Source organism: Balearica regulorum, chromosome 5 (assembly GCF_011004875.1).
Source record: "Balearica regulorum gibbericeps isolate bBalReg1 chromosome 5, bBalReg1.pri, whole genome shotgun sequence".
Classification (NCBI taxonomy): Eukaryota; Metazoa; Chordata; class Aves; order Gruiformes; family Gruidae; genus Balearica; species Balearica regulorum.
In genome coordinates, this window is record NC_046188.1 from 66,116,106 (window position 1) to 66,139,103 (window position 22,998).

General features: G+C 39.2%; 1 protein-coding gene across 2 annotated transcripts in view; it reads right to left on the reverse strand.

The window, feature by feature from the left end:
• Positions 1-1,175: 1,175 nt before the first annotated feature.
• The window catches only part of NELL1 (neural EGFL like 1), a 291,777-nt gene continuing 269,954 nt past the window's right edge, over positions 1,176-22,998 (reverse strand). The window contains exons 16-20 of one of the 2 annotated variants that reach the window (XM_075755361.1): positions 21,794-21,934; positions 12,487-12,680; positions 6,819-6,995; positions 4,468-4,692; positions 1,176-3,178 (exon numbers count right to left, since the gene is read on the reverse strand). In XM_075755361.1, coding sequence (XP_075611476.1) covers positions 3,128-3,178; positions 4,468-4,692; positions 6,819-6,995; positions 12,487-12,680; positions 21,794-21,934 — 788 coding nt within the window. In that variant the 3' untranslated portion in view covers positions 1,176-3,127. The remainder of the gene's footprint in view (positions 3,179-4,467; positions 4,693-6,818; positions 6,996-12,486; positions 12,681-21,793; positions 21,935-22,998) is intronic. The other variant, XM_075755362.1, reaches the window with a different exon arrangement.

Sequence of the window (22,998 nt, forward strand, 5' to 3'; positions counted from 1 at the left end):
AGTTTGCAAATACACAGGGAGCGGAACTGCGAAGTCGCTTCCCTCACAAGACGCAAGACAATGTTCTGGTTTAATACCTAGGCTGAGCTTTTTGCCAAAAGGAGGAGGCAAAGACATTTTACCAGAGCTGGAATTTTCATTTTCTGTTTCTCATTTATTTTTTGTCATCTGAAGTGTTACACGCAGAGAAAATATTCCTTTTCAGGATAAATAAGTAGAAACAGCTACAAAATTCCAACTGCCTATAGTAAGAGTTTTGACCAAGTCCCTTAACTAGCAGTAAGTATCCTTTTACAGAAGATATACTGGTAGTCCTCCTCACATTACTACTGTTGTTATATTCTGAGCAGAGAGAAGGTCCCTCTCACAAAGAAAGAGGAGACCTTTCAGAAATTTTTACAATAAACTTGATGATTATTTTTTTTCCCCAGCACTTTCACTGTCGTGCCCATCGGTTTATAGGGAATTTCATCAAGAAAGAGGTTTTGAAAGCTCTTACCTTGGTCACAGAGGAACATAGTGAATTAAATTTCCCTCCTCAGTGTGCTCTTTGAGCTGGGGCTGTGGCTTCTCAGTACTCTGAAGGTAAATGGGGTGTGACTAGTGATCAAATTGCTTCATGAGGAAAAGTTCATCACAGTCAGGGAAACTGCTTAAAATGCAACATAAACAGGTCTGTGTCAATATTTTGACTTTGTGTAAACAATTCAAGCTGGATCACTCTGGAGATAATGACACATAATGCTGTATAAAATGCTCTGAAAGGGTTTTACTGAATTAATCTGCATTTGAGTTCTGGAAGAAAATTGGTCTGTGCAGTGGAAAAATGGGAACTTCTGTGCTCCTGTTGCATATGATCCCAACAAGGTCTGGAGCTTCCAGAAAGTATATTCTGGGAAAGGGCTTCACTACTGCAAGGTAAATGGGAAAAGAATGATTTTTGGACCCTGTACTGTCTTTAATCCCATCCACAGAGCTTCAGAAATTGGTGTGTATGACAGAGAGGAATCTACGTTTTTGTCCGAGTAAGTATAAATGAAGCATTTCTTACAACTCTGACGCTACACCTCCGGGCAAACACTCTTTCTCCTTTTAGCAACATCACAAGTTCAAGTCTGGAAAGGACAGCGATTAGTGTTTTAAAACTCTGCTAATAAAACTAAGGGAAAGCAATCTGTACATAGGAGTTTATTTAGATGCCCACAAGTTTTAAATCATTCCCCTTTATATCTCAGCCCACTGGATATCTCATCCAACTGAATTACCATTGGGTTTTACAATGTGATATACAAAATGAGCTGACATTATGATTTACAAACATCCTTTGAATATCATATAAAACACAACCGTTTCCCGTATTATACAATCATTAGGGCAATGCAAATATAGTCAATACATTAGTAGCTGAAAATGATGGGGCATTTTAAGAAAATAAATTTAACTTTACCACACAAACCTGTTAGATAAAACAAATCCTGTTTTAAAAAAAAAAAGGGAATAAAGTTGTCTGAATGATTGCAAGTAATTTTTATGTTGTTTTGCCACTGTCCCCTTATAAGAAACATAATAGTACTTCATTTCAAAGACAACTATTATTTTTCACTGTATAGTCACACTTCATTCTTATTAATCAGTTTTACATTTTCTGCATGAAACTATGACAAACTCACAAATGTAGACTTTCCAAACTGTAGCCACTATACTTATTTCTGCACTCTTTTCCATATACTCGGTGTGTTTAATTAAATCAACAAAAAGCCAAAACCACTACACAAATGAGCAGAACAAAACACAACAGCACGTTAAAAAGGTGACATTTAAGTTGTAGATGCCATCATCATAGAAATACATTTTTGTTCTAATGCCACAAACTTTCTAGCCTCATGAAAAAAATAGACATTAGCCAAAGAGAATCTAAACTCTAACCTCAATGTAGGGCTAAGAGCTTTAATTTGTATTTCTGTCTAAACTGAGGTACTAAACAACACTGTGTGAGTGGTAAATTTAAAACTCAATTTTTCTGAATGCTATAAAATATGAAAAGAGAAAAATCTGTTTCTGAGCTGTTAATTGGGTAATGAAAGTTACCAAGTGTTAAGGTCTCCTGTCCCTCATGTCGCTGGTACAGGTGCTTCTGCACTTTGTCATTATCGTGGCAATAACTGAGAATGGCAGACATCATTATTACTGTAAATACAAAAAAGGAAAAATTCTGAACTCATCAATGATGTTGTAATTCAAAGCAAATTCTAACCTATTCAATTTAAATTATATCATCTTAAGGCTCTCTGACCGTTTTATCGCTGCACAATCCAGAGGGATTACACCCTTTTCCAGCACTTGCAGTTTCTCTTGCAAAACAGAATACTGATAATGACTGGTGATTCTTTCCTGAATATGGTGTTGAATTGGCGGTGGAATGTGGTTTTAGTTCCATTTCTTACTATAGGAGTCTTGCTGCTGCTCCGCATGTTTGGAGAAGAAAGTGCTTTTTTTTTTTTTTTTTTCTCCATTTCATTAAGTTCATACCATTTAATTTTATAAATTTTTAAGACAGACTTATTTTGATTACTTCCGTTCTGTCCAATCAAATATACCTTTGAACGCTTTAAAATGTTGGACAGCTGTGAAATATAAGTACTATGCAATTTGACTGTACATACATACATATTTTCATAAATACATCTGACAGGGACCTTGGAACTAAGTATGTGATATCATGGGACAAAATCACAACAGGCTGTCTTATTTGTAAAATCTAGATCCAAAGGAAGAAGAGCTGAATTCTATCATGTGGTCAATACACAAATTAAAACAAAAATACAGCATTAGTTTACCCATGAAATAATTTAAACATATTTGCAAATGTCTTGACAGGAAAAGTGTGTAATTTACAACACTGAAAACTTTTAACAACCATTGACTTTATATGCGCTGTACTGTAAGTCACCCAGACAAGGCTAGCAAGGATGAGCATAGTGATAGGTCCCAAAGGCAACTCCCAAACATCTTCCTCGTGCGGAGACTTTGGTAATTGTCTGTTGTATAAAACGCCAACGCATACGACTTCATTTCAGGTGTTAACTTCATCAGTTTTCCTCCCCCGGCACAGTCCAGTCTGACTACGTCAGTTATTGTTGAGACACTCTAAATCCACCGAGCAGCAGACGTTCCCATTCTGCACAGACAAACAAGCAGGTGTCAATCACCTCCGCGGAACAAGTTACAAAGAGCAAAGGGGTTGGTGGCACGCAGAGACAGATGCATCTCTGACACATTGACCGCATACAAAAATCTGCTTAAGCCATCATCCCAAGGTGTCCTCATCGGTCCCAACTGTGGTGGCTTGTTGAAGAGGTTGGCTTTGCCAAATAGCACTGAACTGGCCTGAACTACACATGAACTACAAACCTGGACGTGAAAGACTCAGTGGTCCCCATAATAAAATACAGCACAGCAATGGCAACAAAGATGATTTGATTTGTTTTCTCCCATGCAATAAAGTTAATGGAGAGAGTTTTGATGTGATCCATGCAGGGAAGCTGGCTGTTTCACTGAAATAACCAGAGCGTTCAGATTCTTGAATCATGGCAGATACGTATGGGGGGGGCGGGGGGAAGGGGAACCATACTGCTTTGGAGTTTAATCCACTGTTAAATATCTTTCTGCAACATCCAATCATTTACGAAACTATCCTATGTAATAAAAAAAACCCTACAGGAACTACCAAAATCCCAAATAAGCAATTTTTTTTTTCCTTTTCTTTAAATCCAACACAAACCAAAACCAATAGGAAAAACTCTGAAGAATGGCAGAAAAGCCACCTTTAATAATTTAAAGCCCCGGAGCAACAGCTTGGTTTCCCACAGTGAACAGAAGAACATTTTATATAACCAAACCAACATTTTCATAATTCTGATATTAGCGCAGTGGGGTCATCGCTGCACGGAGCAAGGAGACAGACTGCACTTCTGCATTAGAGCCATCAGATTAAACGCATCTTGATGAGATCAGGGAACAGAAACTGTGACATTCCCTTCCCGCTTCTGTTGTGGGAGTGCCTTCATCTCTGACCTGAAATGTGTTTCTACTTGCATACTTGCTGGTGAAACTTTTATTACTGTTTTTGCCTCTGCTTACTAGCTCTGTAAAACACATTTTCATGAACATCCACATTAGGTAATCATTAACGTATTAGCCTAGATTCACACTGAAAATGCCTGAAGAGCTCTCCAACAGAAAGTTGCACTAGGATATTACATATCTGCGCTCAACATTTTCGACAGGCACAGAATTGTTTTGTTTCCACCCTTTAAAGCACAAAAGGTGTGGGTTTTCTGTAGGCTTCTGCCCTCAGGTCTCATTTACTTCCCCGAGATCTGAATGTGAGCTTCCAAGGGCAGAAAGCAACCTTGATTTTATGCAGCATCATACATTGCCATTACCGTTCTACCTTGCCCATCGTACCTTGCATTTGCAGGTTGTACAAGGAGATCCCACCATTGTCCATACAGCGCCGCTAAGTCTTGTAATTCCATAACCATCTAGACAGGTTTTCCTGATGTCGTAGGTGATGTTGTCAGCCAGACAGGGGTCACTGACACAGTGGGGACAGCACTCTCCTTCAGAGATGGCCGTGTACTCGCAGTTTAGATTTGGGCACAGAAGGGGCCAACAATCCACCTCTCCTTCCTGTAAAAATTGAAATAAAACTCATTTATTAGCTACCAAGAAACTTTGCATCCTGTTGAGTGGAAAAGTTTTATTTTGCCAAAATTGGAACAAGCTTAATGGATCAGGTCTCACTTTGGTTGATCATATAAATGCATGTTTGAATACTGAGCCAAAGTCTCCTAAATGCGGCAGAATATCATCCGGTTGTTTCTTGACTAAACACCACCACTGCCATCATCGTTAGAGCAGAACTCGAGTTCGTTCGAGTTTTTAAAGGCAACATTAAATACTGGGTTCCAATATTTTCCATAATTAACTATAATTTTTGCAGCAATCGCCTTGCAGACTCGTGCCCTATTTCTATGTCTGATCACACAAACATCTCTGTGGGATCACAGCAGCTGTTTAAACAGAAAATTAACGCCACAGACAGACCTAGGTTAGTATTGTTGTGGTTTAGACCCAGCCGGCAGCTAAGTACCATGCAGCCACTCGCTCCCTCCCCCCTTTTCCCAATGGGATGGGGAGGAGAATGGGATGAAAAAGGTAAAACTCATGGGTTAGGTTAAGAGTCCTCTCCTGTCCTCTCCCTTTGCTGTCCTAGTGAACTAACAATACTAATAAAAGAATATACAAAGCAGATGACACATAATGCAATTTGCTCACCACCCAGGAACTCTACGCAGCCCCTTGTCCCCGGCTGACATCATATACTGAGCATGACATCATATGGTACGGAATACCCCTTTGGCTAGTTTGGGTCAGCTGTCCTGGCTGTGTTCCCTCCCAGCTTCTTGTGAAAATTAACTCTAGCCCAGTCAAAACCCAAGACAGAATGTTTGAGAAGCATTGAACTTCGATCTAACTAGCAGCAGCCAAAATTGATTTTACTGTCAACTCCTAAAGGAATTGTTAGAGCACTACCAGTTATGTTCCACGGAGTCATTTTATTTTATTATTTAACTTTGTGATAAAATCAGTTTAGATAGAAACATGGAGAAGAGAGAATCACCAGGTCACTTCTGTAGAGTATTGCTGCAGGATCCACGTGTCTAAACTTAACCTGCAAAGGGCTCCAATAACTTGCATTATGCTACTCTGTAAGCACTTCAGGTGCTGATAACCTCACACACTGCACAGAACCTTATATGCAGCACTCATTTAGTGCATCATCGTCTTTTTACAATTGGGTTAATAAACATACAGAGCTAAATTAGGCAAAGAACTGCTGACCGCAGACTCAGTATCCCTTGTAAAACATGTCTCATCCAGTATTTGCCGTTGCTGGTGGTTATAAATGTTTCTTGCTGTTCTTTTGCAAACATTTAAAAAGAAAAAAAAACCAAAAAACACCACCTTGGGAGAATATAAAATACAATATTTACTGCTGTACATTATGGATAATTCTCTCTTAAATAGTAACTTAGCTTCGAATGTAATTTGTTTCCTGATGTTCAGACACCTCTTGATTAATATCATATATAAAGACAATGTTATACAGACAGCTATAAATGGAAACCTAATAATTTTAATGAAGTTCATCGCTGCACTAATTAGTATATCTGTGCAAAAAAAATTAAAGCTTTAGGGAAATAATCTACAGTGCCTGATGAGAAATGTTCTTTGTTTTGCATGTTTGTCTAGTAATTTCAGGTTTTATCCTTCTTTTTTTTTGGTTAATTTTTGCTAATTCACCACAGGGCACCAGCACACCATTTTTCCAGCATTTGCTGAATGAAAAAAAAAAGAATTGCATTGTCCATTTGGATAAGACAGGTACACCAGCTGATGTAATTAAAAGCTGAAACTCCTCCAACCATGTGAAATTTTTTTTAAAAGTCATTTAAAGATCAGATGACCTTGTAAAAGTTCTCCAAAGTAGACTAATGCTAAAGTTAATATAGTGTCAAGGTTTCCAAGCTTTTGTCAAGCTTTTCATTTCGTTCATTAGACCTACTTAGTCAGCAGTAAGAGGAAAACTGATGGTGTAGCGTTCAGTTCTCTGGTGCTCTGTAAGTGCTTTATCATCATTCCTAGTCTGAAAAGCAGGTGAAGAAAGAGCCAAGAGCCTGCTTCCAGATATGCTTTGCTAAAAATCACAATCCTTATTATTCTTGCTCCCTTCCGAAACGCTTTACCCATACCAGGCAACGGCACTGCTGACAGCTGTAGGTCCAGTTGTCCCCACTGCGGTAGAGCTTGTGCCCAGTTTGGTCGAGGCACTGGCTGGTGACACGGGTGTCGCACTCCGGGCAGCAGAAGAGATCAGCGCTGGGGTTCCCGCAGTCGCAGGCTGTCCTCCGGCAGAAAATCCTCCCGTCCTGCGATGACACATTGCCCTGACGTCAACCACAAACTGCCAGACAGCAGCCCGGATAAGGTCACAGGGGGTGTGTGTGTGTGTATATATATATCTATATATCTACATATAGATATATCAAAGGGCACGTCTTTGGCGTATCAGGAAACACTAACTTCTTAATGTATTCGATGTTACTGCCAACAAGGACTGGATCCTGCCGGTTGTATTACCTCAAATACCAGTATTGCCCCCATTTCTATCAGTGCATGGATCCAATACTGTCTGAATCAGAGAATACTGTTTTCCTGTCTCCAGCTAATTGAATTTAAAAGAAATCAGTACCTCAGAAGAAATATAGTGAAGCAATTTCATATCGCATTGGTTACATCAATGAACTCTTCAGGCAGTTGCCACTCGAATACATATAATATTTGTTTAGCAGTATTTTAACTGACTGTATCACTGTAAAGAAAATAACTTGAATAAATAAATTGAAGTTATGAAGGTGATCCCTTTAACTTCATAGGAGCACAATATAGCAAAATCACAGTAGCACTACTGGTTCTGTTCCACATCTGCACCTACAGTACACCAGCTTAAAGCCTAATGGACTTATCATCCATTATAATTCAGTTCATGTATTAAAGAGGGCCTGTATTCCACAGGCTCTCCAAAATATGATTTTGCTAAATATTTGCTTGCAGTATTGGATGGCCCATTTTGTTAAAGAGCATTAAACAGAAATGTTTGAGATAAACAGAAGAATTGCTTCTGCATGTAAAGAGAAAAGGATATATTCTCTTTGCATCACAGGAAAACAAATTGGCACTAATTCCAGTTATGAAAATTGGACAGACGATCGTGTTTGAAATTATAGCCCTTACTGTAAGCGAGCCAACTTACTGATATGCCACATGTAGGCTGGGAACTGAAATCACGGTTAATAATGAGGAGATTAGTGAAAAGTTTTGACGTGAACTTCTTTTGCATTCAATGCTAGTTATTGGATTCTTCCTTATTCAAGCCAAGCATCCCCTGCAGCCAGTTTGAAGGCAGAGCTGTGAGAGGAATGAAGCTATGTTCTGCTTTGGATCACAACTCTACAACTACTCCACTTCTTTCATTGCAGTTTTTTTCCTATTCTCCTCAGAACCTTGTTGTGAGTCTATAAACCTGTATCTGATGTAAGAAGGAAAAGTTTTTTTCATTGCCACCAAATAAAGGGATACCTATCAAAGCAAGGGAATGTATTTCCTCTTGATCTTTTTAAAAAGCGATTACTAAAAACAGCGATGGCTTCCCGGGACATTTTTTCCACAGGCAGACAAAACAGCCATAGCCACAGCATCTAGCATGGGAGGTTGTTTTGTTTGTATTTTGATGTAGGAATCTGTGTTTGGCTCTTGTTTTTAAGCAAAGCCAGTCTTGGCCACAATGCAACATGTACAAAAGCAGCATGAGGGAATCACAATATTCACGTCAGTCAGCGTCGCTGATGCATTTCATCATAGTTTTGAATTGATTAGAATATGACTTTCTGTTGTAAGAATAATTAAAATGATTTCTTATGCCTAACAAGGGAAGCTGAAGAGAGCACAGAATTCTGGAAATGTAGAACACGTGCTAGGTTAACATGGATCTGAACCACAGGGCAAAGGACTAGATTGCCCTACAGTCTTTATTCAGCTTTGTATCAAATTAAGAGAACTAAAGATTCTCTACTTGTGGCTAGTTTGCTGCTTTAGCTGTGGGAGAAGGAATAAACAAGCTTTACTTCCTTAGTCCGCAATTTGAGTGAATCGTAAGGTAAGGAAGACTGGCAGTAGCCCGTTTCCTTAGCCACAGGTCCAGCCAAGGTCCAGATGCAGTGCTGGGAATAATCCCTTTCCACAGAAATCGAAGAAAAAACCTCATCCTCCCCTTTCAGCAAATGGTGAAAAAAGAGCACTGAAAGCCTTCCCTGATGAGACTTATGACTAAATCTCCATTCTTGCAGGTGGGAAAGCACAGCCATCATCCACCCCTTGCTGAGGGTAGACACGAAGCGACAGCTGAGCACAAAAGCTCTGCCAGGCTGACTAGCTCCAGGCACGTGGGGTTGCGCCAGGCGTCCAGGCAACCCAACGCCCTTGACAGAGGCAGTCTCTCTCCTCTCCATAATGCAGTGCTGATTAATAATGGCTAACAATAACCTGTCTGCTTAGTTCCGATTCAGTTTCCAAGCTTTCAAGATTAGTTTTCAAATTCCCCTTTCAGTTGGCGACAGTGCTGGTAGGTCTGTGCTTCTCTGAGCTCCCGTGCTGTTACCTCTGGGGAGCCGCTAACCTTTTATGTTGCCTTTACTCTCTGTATTTCAGAACACTGACAAAGCCTGACGATTTTGCCAGAGACCTTTTGGTAATCATAATACACTGCTACTCTCTTTAGTCTTTAAGCATCCGTGGTTTATCTACAACCTCATTAGTTCCACGCCTTTCAAAAAACATTTTTATCCCTATACTGCAGTGACACAAATCCTCTTAAGCTACATCATCTCACTTGCATCTTTGCAGCTCTATAGTAGCATTGAGAAATATATAGAAAATTGAAAAACACATAGAAAGCAACTTTCTTTCTTTCAGTGAGTAATAGCATATAGCATCTTATTAGCATCTCTTCCTCCCCGCCTTCCTCACTGAGTCAGTTCCACATGCTTCCTAAGCATCAGTGGTATGAACACAGTATTGTTCTTACCAAAGGAAAAACTGACACACAAGGGAATCGCTGTGAAGGGCGACTCAAGTTTCCACAGAGCCCCAAAGCCACTTTGGACACAAATCAGACCCTGCAGAAACCAAACCACCAAACCATTCTCACCATCAGGAACACGCTTCACCTTGGCCCATCCCCCTGTTCCCAGCGCTGTGCTTATCCCCCAGGCTTTTTCATACAGGGAATGGAGGTTGTCCTAATTAGAGGGCAGACTCAAAAGCCCAGATATAGCCAGACTTAGTTTTTGCATGGGAGAGAGAAACAACCCCCCACCCCCCATCAAATTTCTACTAGTCTTGTGTATCAAATCCACAAGAGTTCAGGAAGGTGCCTGTAGAAGACACATCAAATATACTTAAGGTACTGTTAATTTATAGTGTTGAGAATTTGTTTTTGTAAACTTCATATTTACTCAGATGAACAAGGATGGTTTGAAGAGACTGGGTCTGAAGAAACTGAAATAATGTGCTTCAATAATGACACTTTGCTTCATTGCATAACTGAAGCAATGTAATTTCTCATATTCCATAGTATCCTACTCCACAAATAACCTTACTTGATGAACTTCAAAATTAAGTAAGGTATTTAATTTGTTTTGCACCAGGTTTTAAGTTAAAGTATTTTCAAGATGGGATCTATGCGTTTCAGCCACTGCACAGAATACATCCATCTGACCTTTCCTAAAATAACCATAACAAAAGAAAACCCAAAAGAAAACATATTATTTTAAATCTGAAATGCTGATTTGTCTCCTAGATAAAACAAGCGAGTAGGATCATTTCAAAGTTTGAATAAGAAGTACAAGGAATGATTTAGTTACACTGCCCTTTTCTCACTGAAAATTGAGCAGGCTGCAAAAAGGTCAAGCAGGGCCAGTTCCCTGTGCGACTGCATGAAAAGGATGGAGTCCTGCAGCAGGCTGGAGTAGTCGTCTGGTGTATCAGAAACTATCACAATTTATAAAATACATTTCAGTAACATATTTCAATAAATGCTGACTTTACGTCCTGCCTGGGATATGATTGAGGAGGAGCTCTCCCTGTTTTCCTTGCTCTATAGACAAGAATTTGGATCTTGAAACAAGGCAGCTACTGGAGTGAAATTAAATGCAAATGTTAATTCACAAACGAAAAAACTGGAAACTGAGGAAGACATAAAGGAAGAGTCATGGCAAGAAACAGTGCTAGGCTTAGTTTAAAATATCTGTGTACTAATTAATCATTTTGTATATTTTCATATACTAGTAAGAACATTCAACATAAGGAAGAAGTGCAATGAGAAATGGCAAATAAAACAAATTACAAGCAATCTAAAATGGGAATACGAATAGTTATAATTCTGCAAAGGCAGACCAGATGTCTTCACATATATTAAACTGTTTATTCTACTGACTGGAAATCCTTTCATATGCCAGCCAGCTCCCCAAGATTACAATAAAAGCTTGATATATATTCAGTGGAGTTGTACACTTCAGCTTCTGAAGGGAGGAGTTTTAGGGAGCTTGAGGCTACCTGAAGTAAAAAATACAGCAACCAACAAGAACGTATTCCCTTTCGAGCCCCAAACAGCAGTGCATTTTGCAGGTTCTATTCACTCTAAAGTCTGGATTTTCCCTTCTGCTATACTATTGCAATACAGAAATTATAAGGCTTTCAGCTTCTTGCAACTTCAAAACAACTCCTCCTCCTTGTCCTCTCCCAAACCTTTAAATCCTTCTCTGGCTCATCAGCATTAAGACATGTGGACTGATAAGTCACTTCTCACACTCTATATTCAGCTTTTCACAGTGGCCAAAATCACATTTTATTTAGACTTATGCAAGAGCCAATAGCATTCTGCTCCATCTAAGGACAGCTTTACCAGCGCTAGGAATGCATCAGGTCAAAGTGGCCGTAAAAGACCAACCATTTCTCAGATTGGTGTGTTTCTAAAATTCTTCTAATTCCAATGACAGCACTCCTCTTTTAGCTAGTGAAAATGAAAAACACAGTGTCAAATGTTTTTTGTAACTCAGTTACCACACTCAGAAAAGAACTGGTAATTTCCAGGGGGAAAAAAACCCAAAAAACTGATCTAAATGTTAACTCTAAATTAGATCTACTTATACTATGCCTGGCTTCTACAAAGGTGCAGAGCGCGCTGCACTGCTCAAGTGGGAGAGCTGCCAAAACCACCAAGCTGGGATGAGGAGGAGAAAACTGGCCTTCACCCTTCTTCACTGGAGGAAATTAAACGCTTACTACTAGGTCCTCTGAACTTTGACTCATGCTCAGGTCTTCCTTCTCACCCAGTTAATTCATGTGTATTCCAAGTAAAGGGAAACACCACCAACAGGAAGGTGGTTGGCGACAGTACTTGTCCCGAGAGATGCTATTCACGTGAAACAGAAATTGCAAACAGTTTTCAACATTTCCAGTATGCATGCTGATCGCCAGCACGTTCCATTAAAGGGTACTGCATGACCCTCAAGCAAGGGATGATACAAGTGGCTCCAGCCCATGGGGTGACATGGTAGAAGCTCGGAAGGATTAGCCATTATTCAGCTGTGTCTGTGGTTGTGCAAACTAAGAAAAAAGGTGACCTCCCAGGAGAATTTCCCCATCACAGCTTCAGTGCCCACAGCAGAGCTTACCTTTTGCCTCAGCACCTTGGGCTTAGGCTAGTATTTTCACCAGCACCAGTGGCAGTGCAATATTGGGTTTCTGACATGAGCCCAGAGAATTAAAGGACTCCTGAAACCCAGACGAACTGGATCTCACCTTGCAGGAACAAACGGAGCATCTGTCCTCCTTCAGGGTCCACACCTGCCCGTTCCGCTTGAAGCCGCCTTCATGGGGACAGTCTCCAGTGCAAGATGGTCCGGACGGACAAAGGCAATCAAACCCTCCTGCCAGGTTCACACAGGCTGAATCGTTCCAACAGGTGTGGGTCTTTAAGGCACACTCATCGATATCTGCAAAACAGCAGAGTTATAATGCTTTGGACTTTTTTTTTTTTCCACGGGGTAAATTTTATTTCTGTATTAAGTAATTACTGCTCATCTGCCTTTCCAGTGGAAGAGGGTGCCTTCTTTCTGATATCTTCCATATTTACTTGCTAGATATTAAACACTGATTTTTTTAAGGTTATTCTTCAGTGTTTGTTTCCATTCCACCAAGAATTCCTAAACTATCTCGAGCAAGCTTAATTGTAAATGCTGAGTCTGACATACCTAGTGGAACTATATATCAATAATGAACTGGAACCTTCAAACAAAGGTGTACAGTGATTTTGCAGTGCCTTGAAACCAATGAACAGAGTGACTTTCTGTCAGTTAGACCACTTTCTGTTCTGGATTTTATACCAAAATAGAAGGGCACTATACTTCATAAGTTCCTAGCATTGACATTTCCCATACTAAAAGTGGTCAGTTGTATCCTTTTCCCATTGCTGGAAGGTATACGTGAATTGGAGGAAAAAAATAGGAAAAAAAAAAAGGAAAAAAAAAGAAAAAAAAAGAAGAAGAAGAAAAAAGAGAAAAAAATGAAAGAAATCAGAGGCACCTTATACAGGGAAAAAAAGTCTTAGAACAAAGCTATGCAGGAAAAGTATGATTTAGCAATGACACAAAGAAATAAGTAACAAAAGAAAATCATTATACACCAGAGAAGTGAATTACAGTATCCCATTAAAATTCCTTTTGGAGGGTAAAATATAATTATGCAATATGAATTTATCTAGGGATTCTTTTTTCTTGCTGCAAAAGCCGTGAGATTCTTAAGCACATTGTGAAAAAACAGGTATTTCTTTCAGCAAATAACTTGGGACTATTCTTAAACAATATATTGACAGATTGCCCAGACAAAATACCAGTAAACTGGTGGGTCTCTCTTGTTCCAGCAAGAACACTGAAAACTAAGCAACAGCGGGAGGAAGGCTGGAGAAGAAAATCTTTTAGAAGTATGTGATGGTTTCTATCATGAAAATTGCAGAACGCTAGTATATTAAGTCAGAAATTACAAGTGAGAATCCTCACACCATTTAAAATTACCTAACTGCTAGCATGAAATTTATAACTGTTTAATATTACTCAAGAGCACTTTTAATTCCTTTCTAAAATGACAAATTTAAAAATTCAATAAAATTTACAAAGAAAATTACCTAAAGTCTAATTTAGGTGGGATGTGACAGCTAGTTGCCCTACTTTTTGGACGACTGCCGTGGGTTCACAAGCCATCTCCTCAGAAAGCCAGAAGTTCAAAATTCTCTGCATCTGCTGAAGGAAACTCTCTAAAACAATCAAATCACTAAATTCCCTCTGACCTGGTTAGTAAAATTTCCGGTTTCAATTCAAAAACTTGTTCCAGGAACAAGTGGAAAGGTGGTAGTGCCCTTGGATTTGAGCAAAAGCAAAATCAGCGTGCGCGACTGAGTCAGGGGCCTGGGCTGCCAGAGAACGGCTGTTCTTTCTGATGATAGACCCCGAGGGAAGCTGGAGGCCGTTACACTGCAGAAGAGCTTCACTCCTGGGCTAACCTGCGGGCCAATCCTTCGTCAGAGAGGTTCCCAGTGGCCTGATAGCACGGTTCGATTGCTTGCCGCTCAGATTTTCCTGAAAATGGTGTATTTTGCTGCCCTGACAGTCCTAATTGCCCCAAAGTAACATTACTGCCCCACTGCATAGCTTATCACTGCTGAGCACTTGAAAGGTCCACTGTCAGTGGTGTAAAAGGTGCTGCACTAAGAGAAATTAAAACTTGTAGCTCATTGTTCAACAAGCGCCAGAGTATCACAGAAGGTAAAAACCATGAAGAGTGACATGAAGGGAGCTATGAATGAACTGGTATGAAATGAATTATACCCAAACGGCTACTGTTAGACTTAAAATATTATTAAAAATATCCCATTTTCCGTTCAATAGACTTTGACTTGTATTTTATGTTGAAGACAAAGGTATAAATGAAGCCTTCGCTTTGTCTTTGGTGATTTCACCAAGCATCATCAATACCCTCTTCCCCACCACATTAAGGGCTCCTTGAATAGCTTATATATATATATAGGATGCAGCGGGATCACAGTGTAGATTAGAAGGATAGCTTTCATAGTTCAGAACTAAAGGGATTTCACAGATTAATATAAAGCCATACTGCCTACAGAGTTCCATGTAATTGCTTTACTTATGACACAGAAATTTAATTCTGTTTCCATGTAATTTAACAGATTTATGGAAAGCCAGATGTTAGCAATTATAGAAACTAACATTATTCATATTCTCAGTAGTACAGACCTGTTCCCACTGTTATACATATCCAAAAGGGAAGAACACCCTATTTACGTACTGCTACTGCTGTTCGCCATTTAGCACACATAAAAAGGATGTTCCCATTAAGAGCAGCCCAAACTGGTAAATGGGACATTCTTGACAAAGAAACCAATCAAGCAAAGCTGAATAACATAGCGTGAACATAAATTCCTAATTGCTACTCAGTTTGCTCATTTTTTTTTTCGTTCTTTATGCAAATGATGGTTTCTTATTATTTTATGGCATTTATTATTTAAAAGTTTTAGTCATTAATCAAATATAAAAGGCTTGGACACTGCATTCATTTCCAGCTGAACTTTTAATAGAGCTAATTTTCTGAGAACATCCCTTTGGCAGTTTTTTCTTGTCGCTGATTGCATTTCTAAAAATCAGAACAAACAGCCAACGTTCCCAGTAACTTGAGGAAAAGAAGTTATAAGCGTAACATGTTTTTGTCCCTTTCACTCTTTCAGCTTCAAACCAGATTGGGGGATGGAGGAGCGGGGAAGGAAAAAACCCCAGACAAATGCTCCCACATTGTTAGCTCAAGAAAGTATTTCAGTTTAAAGGAAATCAAATGGACTTGCTCGTATGGACATGAGATCAGCATGTAGATGGCTATGCAAAACATGGAAGAAAGTACTCATATTTAGTGTGAAATTTCTCTTAGCAACAGGAATCAATGTGTCTATTTAGGTGTTGAAAAATTAGCCTAGTTTAAAATTCTGAACATGTCCAAAACAATCTTCTAATGAATATGAAAATTGTACGATAAGACTCTTGCATATAGATTATTTTTATATTATTCAAATTCTTGCTCAGCTCAAATTTCCCACACTCCCCTCAGGTTTCGTTTGCTTTTCCACAACTGCTCTCAGAAGATGCAGGCCCAAAACTAGAACATTTAATGATGGGCAAGGCAAAACCGTACACAAATCTTATTTCCCATTATAACAACACTAGGCAGGAAGGAGATGAAACAGTCATTTATAAATCAAGCAACTTTTAAGAACAACGGACAAGTACATATGTGAAATAGCAAGGAGACTCCATTGTCTTTCCCTATATTATAGTCTTTCCCTATATTTAACACAAGAACAAGATATCTGTCTTGACTTTGGGGGGGGATTAGTTCTTTCATGCATGCTGCCAACCTGTAAAAACAATCTCATTTTCACACCTGGAAGAGGACTTTGCAATCTTATTCATTATATTGAGATAATCTGTGGAATAAACTACTAATTAACCCAAATAAAAGTGGCAGAGCTTTGCTTCCCGGCTCCACACAGTTTCTTTTCAAGGAAAAGCAAGGATATAGTGGAAAGGACCATCATCAGAAACTTGCTTGTAAAGCTAGCCTTGTGCTATCAACGACATATAGCCAACAGCAAAGCGACTGTTGCTGAGCCATGCCGCTTCAAACGTCGCTCAGGACTATCATAAAACTGATCAAGATCTTCACTCTTCAAACCCTCCCAGTCTGTGCTTCTTTAAACAAACGGATGGCAACGAGTATCTCGATCGTATGTATTTTAGCCGCAATGAAACTAGTCGCGTTTTGTGGATGGGAAAAGAAAGAAAACAAACGCGCCCAAGACATGCTCATTTCCCGATATACTCTCAAAGTACATAAAGCTAGCTTGGTAGCGTGGGCAGACAAGAAATCAGAATCAAAATGGAATAGAATAATCTCCTGAGATTCACTTTCCTTTTCCATCCTTTTTGGCTGTAACAAGAAGTAATTTGCCTCAGATATTATGAGAGGTCCCATGGCCACTGTATTTGAATGGGGTGGAAGATGAGCATGACTGTACATATCAACACAAGTTCATTAACTTGGTTTCACTGAAATTTTAAACCAATCCCTAGCTACTTCATTTCTTGGTTTTCAAGGCTATTCAGGTTTTAATGGTATGACTTTTCTATAGCACCTTAATAAATGTGTGCAAGCAAGTCATGCAGTGTGGTGCTCTGTAATATCATGATAAGCTGTTGCAGAAGAACGAACCCTACTAATGTGCTAATTTTAACTGTTATGGTACATTAAACCATTACAGTATAATGTTAACATGAAAAATGAATGCTGGGCTCCCAAACCAATGTATGTGCAAGTTAACTAAACACTGTTTTGACATATCATTTTTCACAGGCAACTCGTCACTGTATTTGCCTTCTTTCTAAATGCAACAAAGTGATTTGGACTCATCTTTGAAAAAATAAATTAAAAAAATCACTAAACAGATTCATTTTTAGTTAGAAAATATTTTATGATAGTACTGTTATTCTATAGAGACATAATGGTCTATTAAAGAACATTGCATAGTAAATTAGATTCCGAATATAGGATTTACTAATGCTTTCTAGAAATAGAGAAATGACTAAACACAATTACCTTGAAGACATGTAACGCAACTTTCTCTCAGAATACGAGAAACAGAATTTACTAAATGGAAAGTAAGCAAGATAATTTTTATTTTGCAGGATAAAATCCACAGACGGACTCTGATATTATGAGCTTTAAGAAATTCTATGAGCAGAACAGAAGAAGGTCGTGAAAGAGCAGGTTCTAGAGTTGGTCTCGGATACTCTGTACCATAGGCAAACCTTTCTGTCTACATACCACTTCTCTAATGATAGACAGAGCAGCAATTCTCAGGCATATAAGAAGATTTTCAAAGGATGGGTCTAGCTTTTTGTTTGATGCAGAAAGGGGGCAAAATAAACCAAGAACAAACCTCCTTATCTCTTACTTTCTAATGGAGGTAACAGACAACACTGCAACAGACTAGGGAGTATATGAAAGCTTCAGGAATTGACTCTAAACCTATTCAGACTTGACCCTCGAGCATATCTGCACCCAGCTTTTGTGGGAGCCTAACACACATGGAGTTTTCTCTCACAAGCTGCTGACTCCTGCCTGTCTCCAACTTTCACTTCCCCACGACCACTCTAACCCTGCAGTGAGGTCTTAGCTACTGAGGACGAAATACACGGCAAATCCTGTGGGGGTTTTTGGTAGGAGAGGATCCGCGTTAAGCTTCCCTGCAAAATTTGCACTGATTCTTAAAGAAAACAAAAAAATAACCAACAACTGTCAGGGACTGCTGCCTTGGTTGTTCTTCCTTCTGTGCTTGCAAGTCACAAGGTAGAGACTCAGAAACACGAAACATCATGAAAAAATTGGAATCGGGGAATTCTGCACGCCAGGATCTGAACGCTTCTCTACAGATCAGAAGCATCTCACTTAAACAGAGATGGGGATTAAAAAGTATAATTTAATTTACTTTTATTTTTCTGCGGTAGATAGGAGCGAGCTTTGTGAGACATTATTAACTTCCCAGAATACAGCATTTCTTTACCAGTTTTTGCCTTCTTTTGGTTCTGATAATCTTAGAGGTTATCACTGAAAATTCAGTAGTGAGGGTTTATTCAATGATTACCTCATGAGGCAGCAGTATTTGGCAACAGGTACTTAGTGCAGGGAAAAAAACAAATTATGCCAGTTGCTTCAAAATGGTATCAGTAGATGGTAGTTAATATTAGGATATGTATCATATGACAACTTATAGTTCTCTATTAAGTATTTTTGTGTGTTTACCTGAAAGCGTAGCAAAGCTCCCATTAAAAAAGAAAAAAAAAAATCAACCCAGCAACTATAGCCTACATGTTTTAATTGCCAAGCAAACTTTGGTAGCGACTTCGTACAGCAATTGTCTTTTGTCTGCAAGCAGTATTCTTAATAACATATTGTGAAAGGCCTGTGTCTCATAAAAACACTACCACTGGAAATTAAATTACATTCTCTTAATTTGAGCCTGCTCACCATTACCTTATGAAGCTGACATCTTTTATAAAAGCACGGCTGCAGAAATATATTCCCTTTTCAAAACTGCCTTTGGTTGATATTTGGAGTGATAAAAGAATTTTCCCAAGCTTCAAGCGGCCTGGCTAAGTCATACATCCTTATTACCCAAGCTCTGGTGCAATATTATGACCTTCCTCGTCACATCCACTGATTTACACATTTGTCCCTTGCCAGGTAACAAATTCCACTGTTGTCTCATAGTCAATGAGAAAAAAGCTTTATAGAATCACTGAGCTATCACAACCCTTCTCAAATAGAAGTTATTTTTTCCAAATGTTCTGCAAGCACTGCAGAGACGTAGCAAGCAATGACTCAGCTCCAAGACCACCTACATACCAACAGAGGGAAAGGGGGTTAACCGATAGGTACCCAAATGCATCCCGCTGCCTGGGCTTTGGGCAATCTGTCAGAGCTGAGCGCTCCCTCCCACTGCCTTATGATTTCCAAATGTTATTAGTATCGTTACTTTGTGGGGGAGGGTTTAATCTTTTTTTACTTACGCTCTTAGCCTATTTATTGTTCTCCAAGTTTTGTCCTTCGGGGACAAAGAGGGGAACATTTCAAAACATACTGAAGAGCAATGGCCCAAATCCACCTCAGGTACACACTGGGATTTCAGCATACAGTCTGTAAAATATGCCAGGACAAAATGCTGTTGCTAAGCAGATGAACCCACTTTTATCTGAAATAGAGTGAATGACTCTGGCCCTGACTCTAAATACTCCACCACGCAAACAAGCTCTGTAACACAATGAAAGTCGGTGGTGTGGAAATCAAGTTTTAGCTAGAATGTGTAGTGTTATCTATCTGTCATTTTAACCAATTCTTACTTGCACTTTAAAATAAACATCATGGTTTGCAATTTCTTTGTCAATATGGGTTAGCAGAATATTTCGATTAATTTTTAATTGGTTAACCAGTATAATGAAATAAAACAAACTGGTTTATTCTCTTCCTCACTGGTATCCTGCAGCAGATGGTTCAGAAAAGCTATTTCGTTAAAATAACCCACTCATTTCACATTCGGTTTACAACTTGCATATGGCAAGATGAGCACCTCACCTTACGAACTTCCAGCATGCTACGCAGGTCAAAACCAGGGCACTCTGTTTGCATGAAAACACATCCCTTCGATCTCCAGAGAACGCAGAACGTTTTGGGCTCCGTTTTGCTGTGAGGTAGCCAAGCGCCCTTCGCTTTAACAGCGATGCCATGCAAGCAATACTGCCCTTTTCAGCAACTGAGCCTAGCTACGGACCCTTCAAAACCACAGGCTCATCTACACGTCTGTCTTTTCTCGAGACCACCCTGAGCCTTACATCTTCTTCGTCCCAAAGCAGCCCGACAAGGGTTGGGGTTCCCCACGCAACCAGTACGGGTAGGCATCAGGAATGCTACAAACGCCCCTTATCCCCAATTGCCTCGGGGCTTTTTGAAGGTTATGTCATGTTGCTTTGACTTCTCCTAAAGCATTTGCAACATCGCTGTATCCATCGCTCCTTTTACAGCATTTAAATAAACCAGGGGAGACCTCTTAACATTTGAGAATCTGTTTAGAAATATCTTTCACATGGTATTTTATCTAGTAAGTCACAAAATGCTGTGAAGTTTGCCTTTTTTTTCTTTTTTTTTTTTTTTTTTTTTTAAACACAGCCACCCCAATGAAGTTAACTGCTGTGACTTTACTGAGCTCCCCGCCAGCTTCGGACAATGTGTAAAAAGCTAATATAGCTGGGCAATCTACAAAATATTGGTTTTGAAAATAAGTGTTGTTCCTCTGCATTTTTAAATCATGCTGCTATCTCATCTCAAGGACTTGTAATAGCTAAAATTTGTAAAAGACAGGAATGTTTGTTGTAAATTTATATTTTTTTATTACAAATTTTTACTTTAACTTTTACTTTAATTGTACACTTTAACTCTTAGATAGGGCCCTGTGCACTTATGGACATGATAAAGGAAATTTACAGTCTTCAAAAAAAAAAAAAAAGCCTTTCACAGAAGCAGCAGAAAAGCTTTTACAGAAAATTCATAGCACCGAGTAGAGATGAAGTAACTGAAATTCCAAAGAAAGGACGTAGAACTATGAGAAGTTCATCTGTATCTCTACAGAAGTTAAAATGGGATCCTTTCTAAATAATTTTAAACTCATCTGATAAAATATCATCTAGAAATTATGTATAAGGTATCTGAAAATAAGTAAAAAGGTGGAAAATGCGTAAGGCAGAGGTAAAGCCACAATTACCATCTTCACTATGATTTTATTACTGCTCGCTTGCTGCGGTGGCACACAAAGTCTTACGGACAGTCAAGGGCGCCCAGCGCTAACTCCTCATGGAGCCTCATCCTTTGTCCTCCCACAGAAACAACCAACAAACTCCACTGCACCCTTTAAAAATTCCTCTCCGTTCCTGCTCTTAGGGCCTTATTCTGCAAATATGGTGCATAAAGAGCTTGATGCTATTTGCATAATTCTAAAAATAAAAGGATGAAGATGCCAAACAACGGAAAACAAACAAATCAAAGCAACACAGACATACCCCAAATGTGTTTTCCTATCGCTCTGCTGAAATTTGAAAATGGAAACCCAACTCTTCCCCTTTTGTGGCCTATTATGCTCCCCAGAAAGCCTACTTGCACTTCAGGTTTTACAGCAATTTATTATGATAAATGGCAAAGCACGGTAAGTCACACTCTGGATCCCCGACTGCCTCCCTCTTGTAATAACCCTTCAAAACCAGGATGCGTCTTGAACTAGCACCCACGCTGAGCGGCTGGGGATGCTGACAGACACGCTCACTTGCATTCTCATTTTAGCCTTAAAAACACAGTAACTGCTCAGGACAGAGTCTCAGTAGTCACTTTGTAACGCCATGCAGAAGGAGGGAAAAAAAAAAGCGCTATGCTGATCATTGCTTACCAACACAGGACTCCCCGGAAAGAGAATAGCTTCCATTGTCATGGAAACCGCTTCTGCACTCACAGTGGTACCACCCTGGGAGGTTAACACAGCGTGAATGGTTGTGACACTCAATGATCCCCTCTGCACACTCATCAATATCTGCCTCAGAGAAAAACACAAGCCAGCCAGGAAATTAATTTCCTTTGACACCAATGCGTTAGGTTTGGTTTTCTTTTTTTATGTTTTTTTCTTTTTTTTTTTAATCTTCCTTTAATAAATGGATTAAGGTTTATTACGGTTCCAAAGAACAGACACTTAAAACATGACTCACATAACAACAATAAAAAAGAACAATTATACATCATGGAATTTGATACGTACAAGACATTCGTTTACACTGTGATTTGTTTAAAATGCAAAGTAAACACGCGGAGGTTTTTTGTTCTCCGTTTTTAACTTGGAAGTTACATTTGCCTGTGTCATATAAAGCACTGCAGAGCAGGTTCTCCACCAAAAAGGCAGTTTCAGCAATACTCCTGCTTTACAAGCCGCATGTCCCAGGACACCTTGGAAAGAAAGAGCAGTTTCTCCAGGATTTGTTTCTAGTGTTCTGCTGCGATATTTACAGCTATCCGGCACTTAAGGTGCTCAGAGCACTTTGCAAACAACAGTTTAATCTCTTTTGTTTGTATGATCACAATAAACACCTAGTACACGTGTAGCAGCGTGTGACACACAGAAAAAAGTAGTCCATGTTTCAGCTGCAATAAAACATTTAGCTGGAAAAGAGCGAGGCAAACGACAGCAAGTCTGTAGCAACGGAAAGGTACGGCAAGATGAATACCCTGCTGAGTTTCAATAAGTGTGCTGGTTTTAAAAAGGATTTTTTAAAATTTCTGTAACATGGTTAATAGAGACCTCATAATTGCTAGGAACCTTGGTTAATCACGGCCAGCACCTGGCTGCTTCTCCCCTTTGAGCATTTTTCAGCACATTTTGTAGGGTTGTAATTAAAATTAGCAAATTAATTATATGTTAACCTTGTGGTAATTTAAGAAGCTATTATATTTTCATTCATCTGTTTAGCTCAAGCTTTTTTTTTTTGTTAAATCTTGGACAGTTTTCAGCTGGGTATCTTATCAATTAAAATGAATCTCAAATTATCTGCAAATATTAGCTGTTTTCATCCATTGAGATTTTTTTCCTGGCAAACAGTACATTTG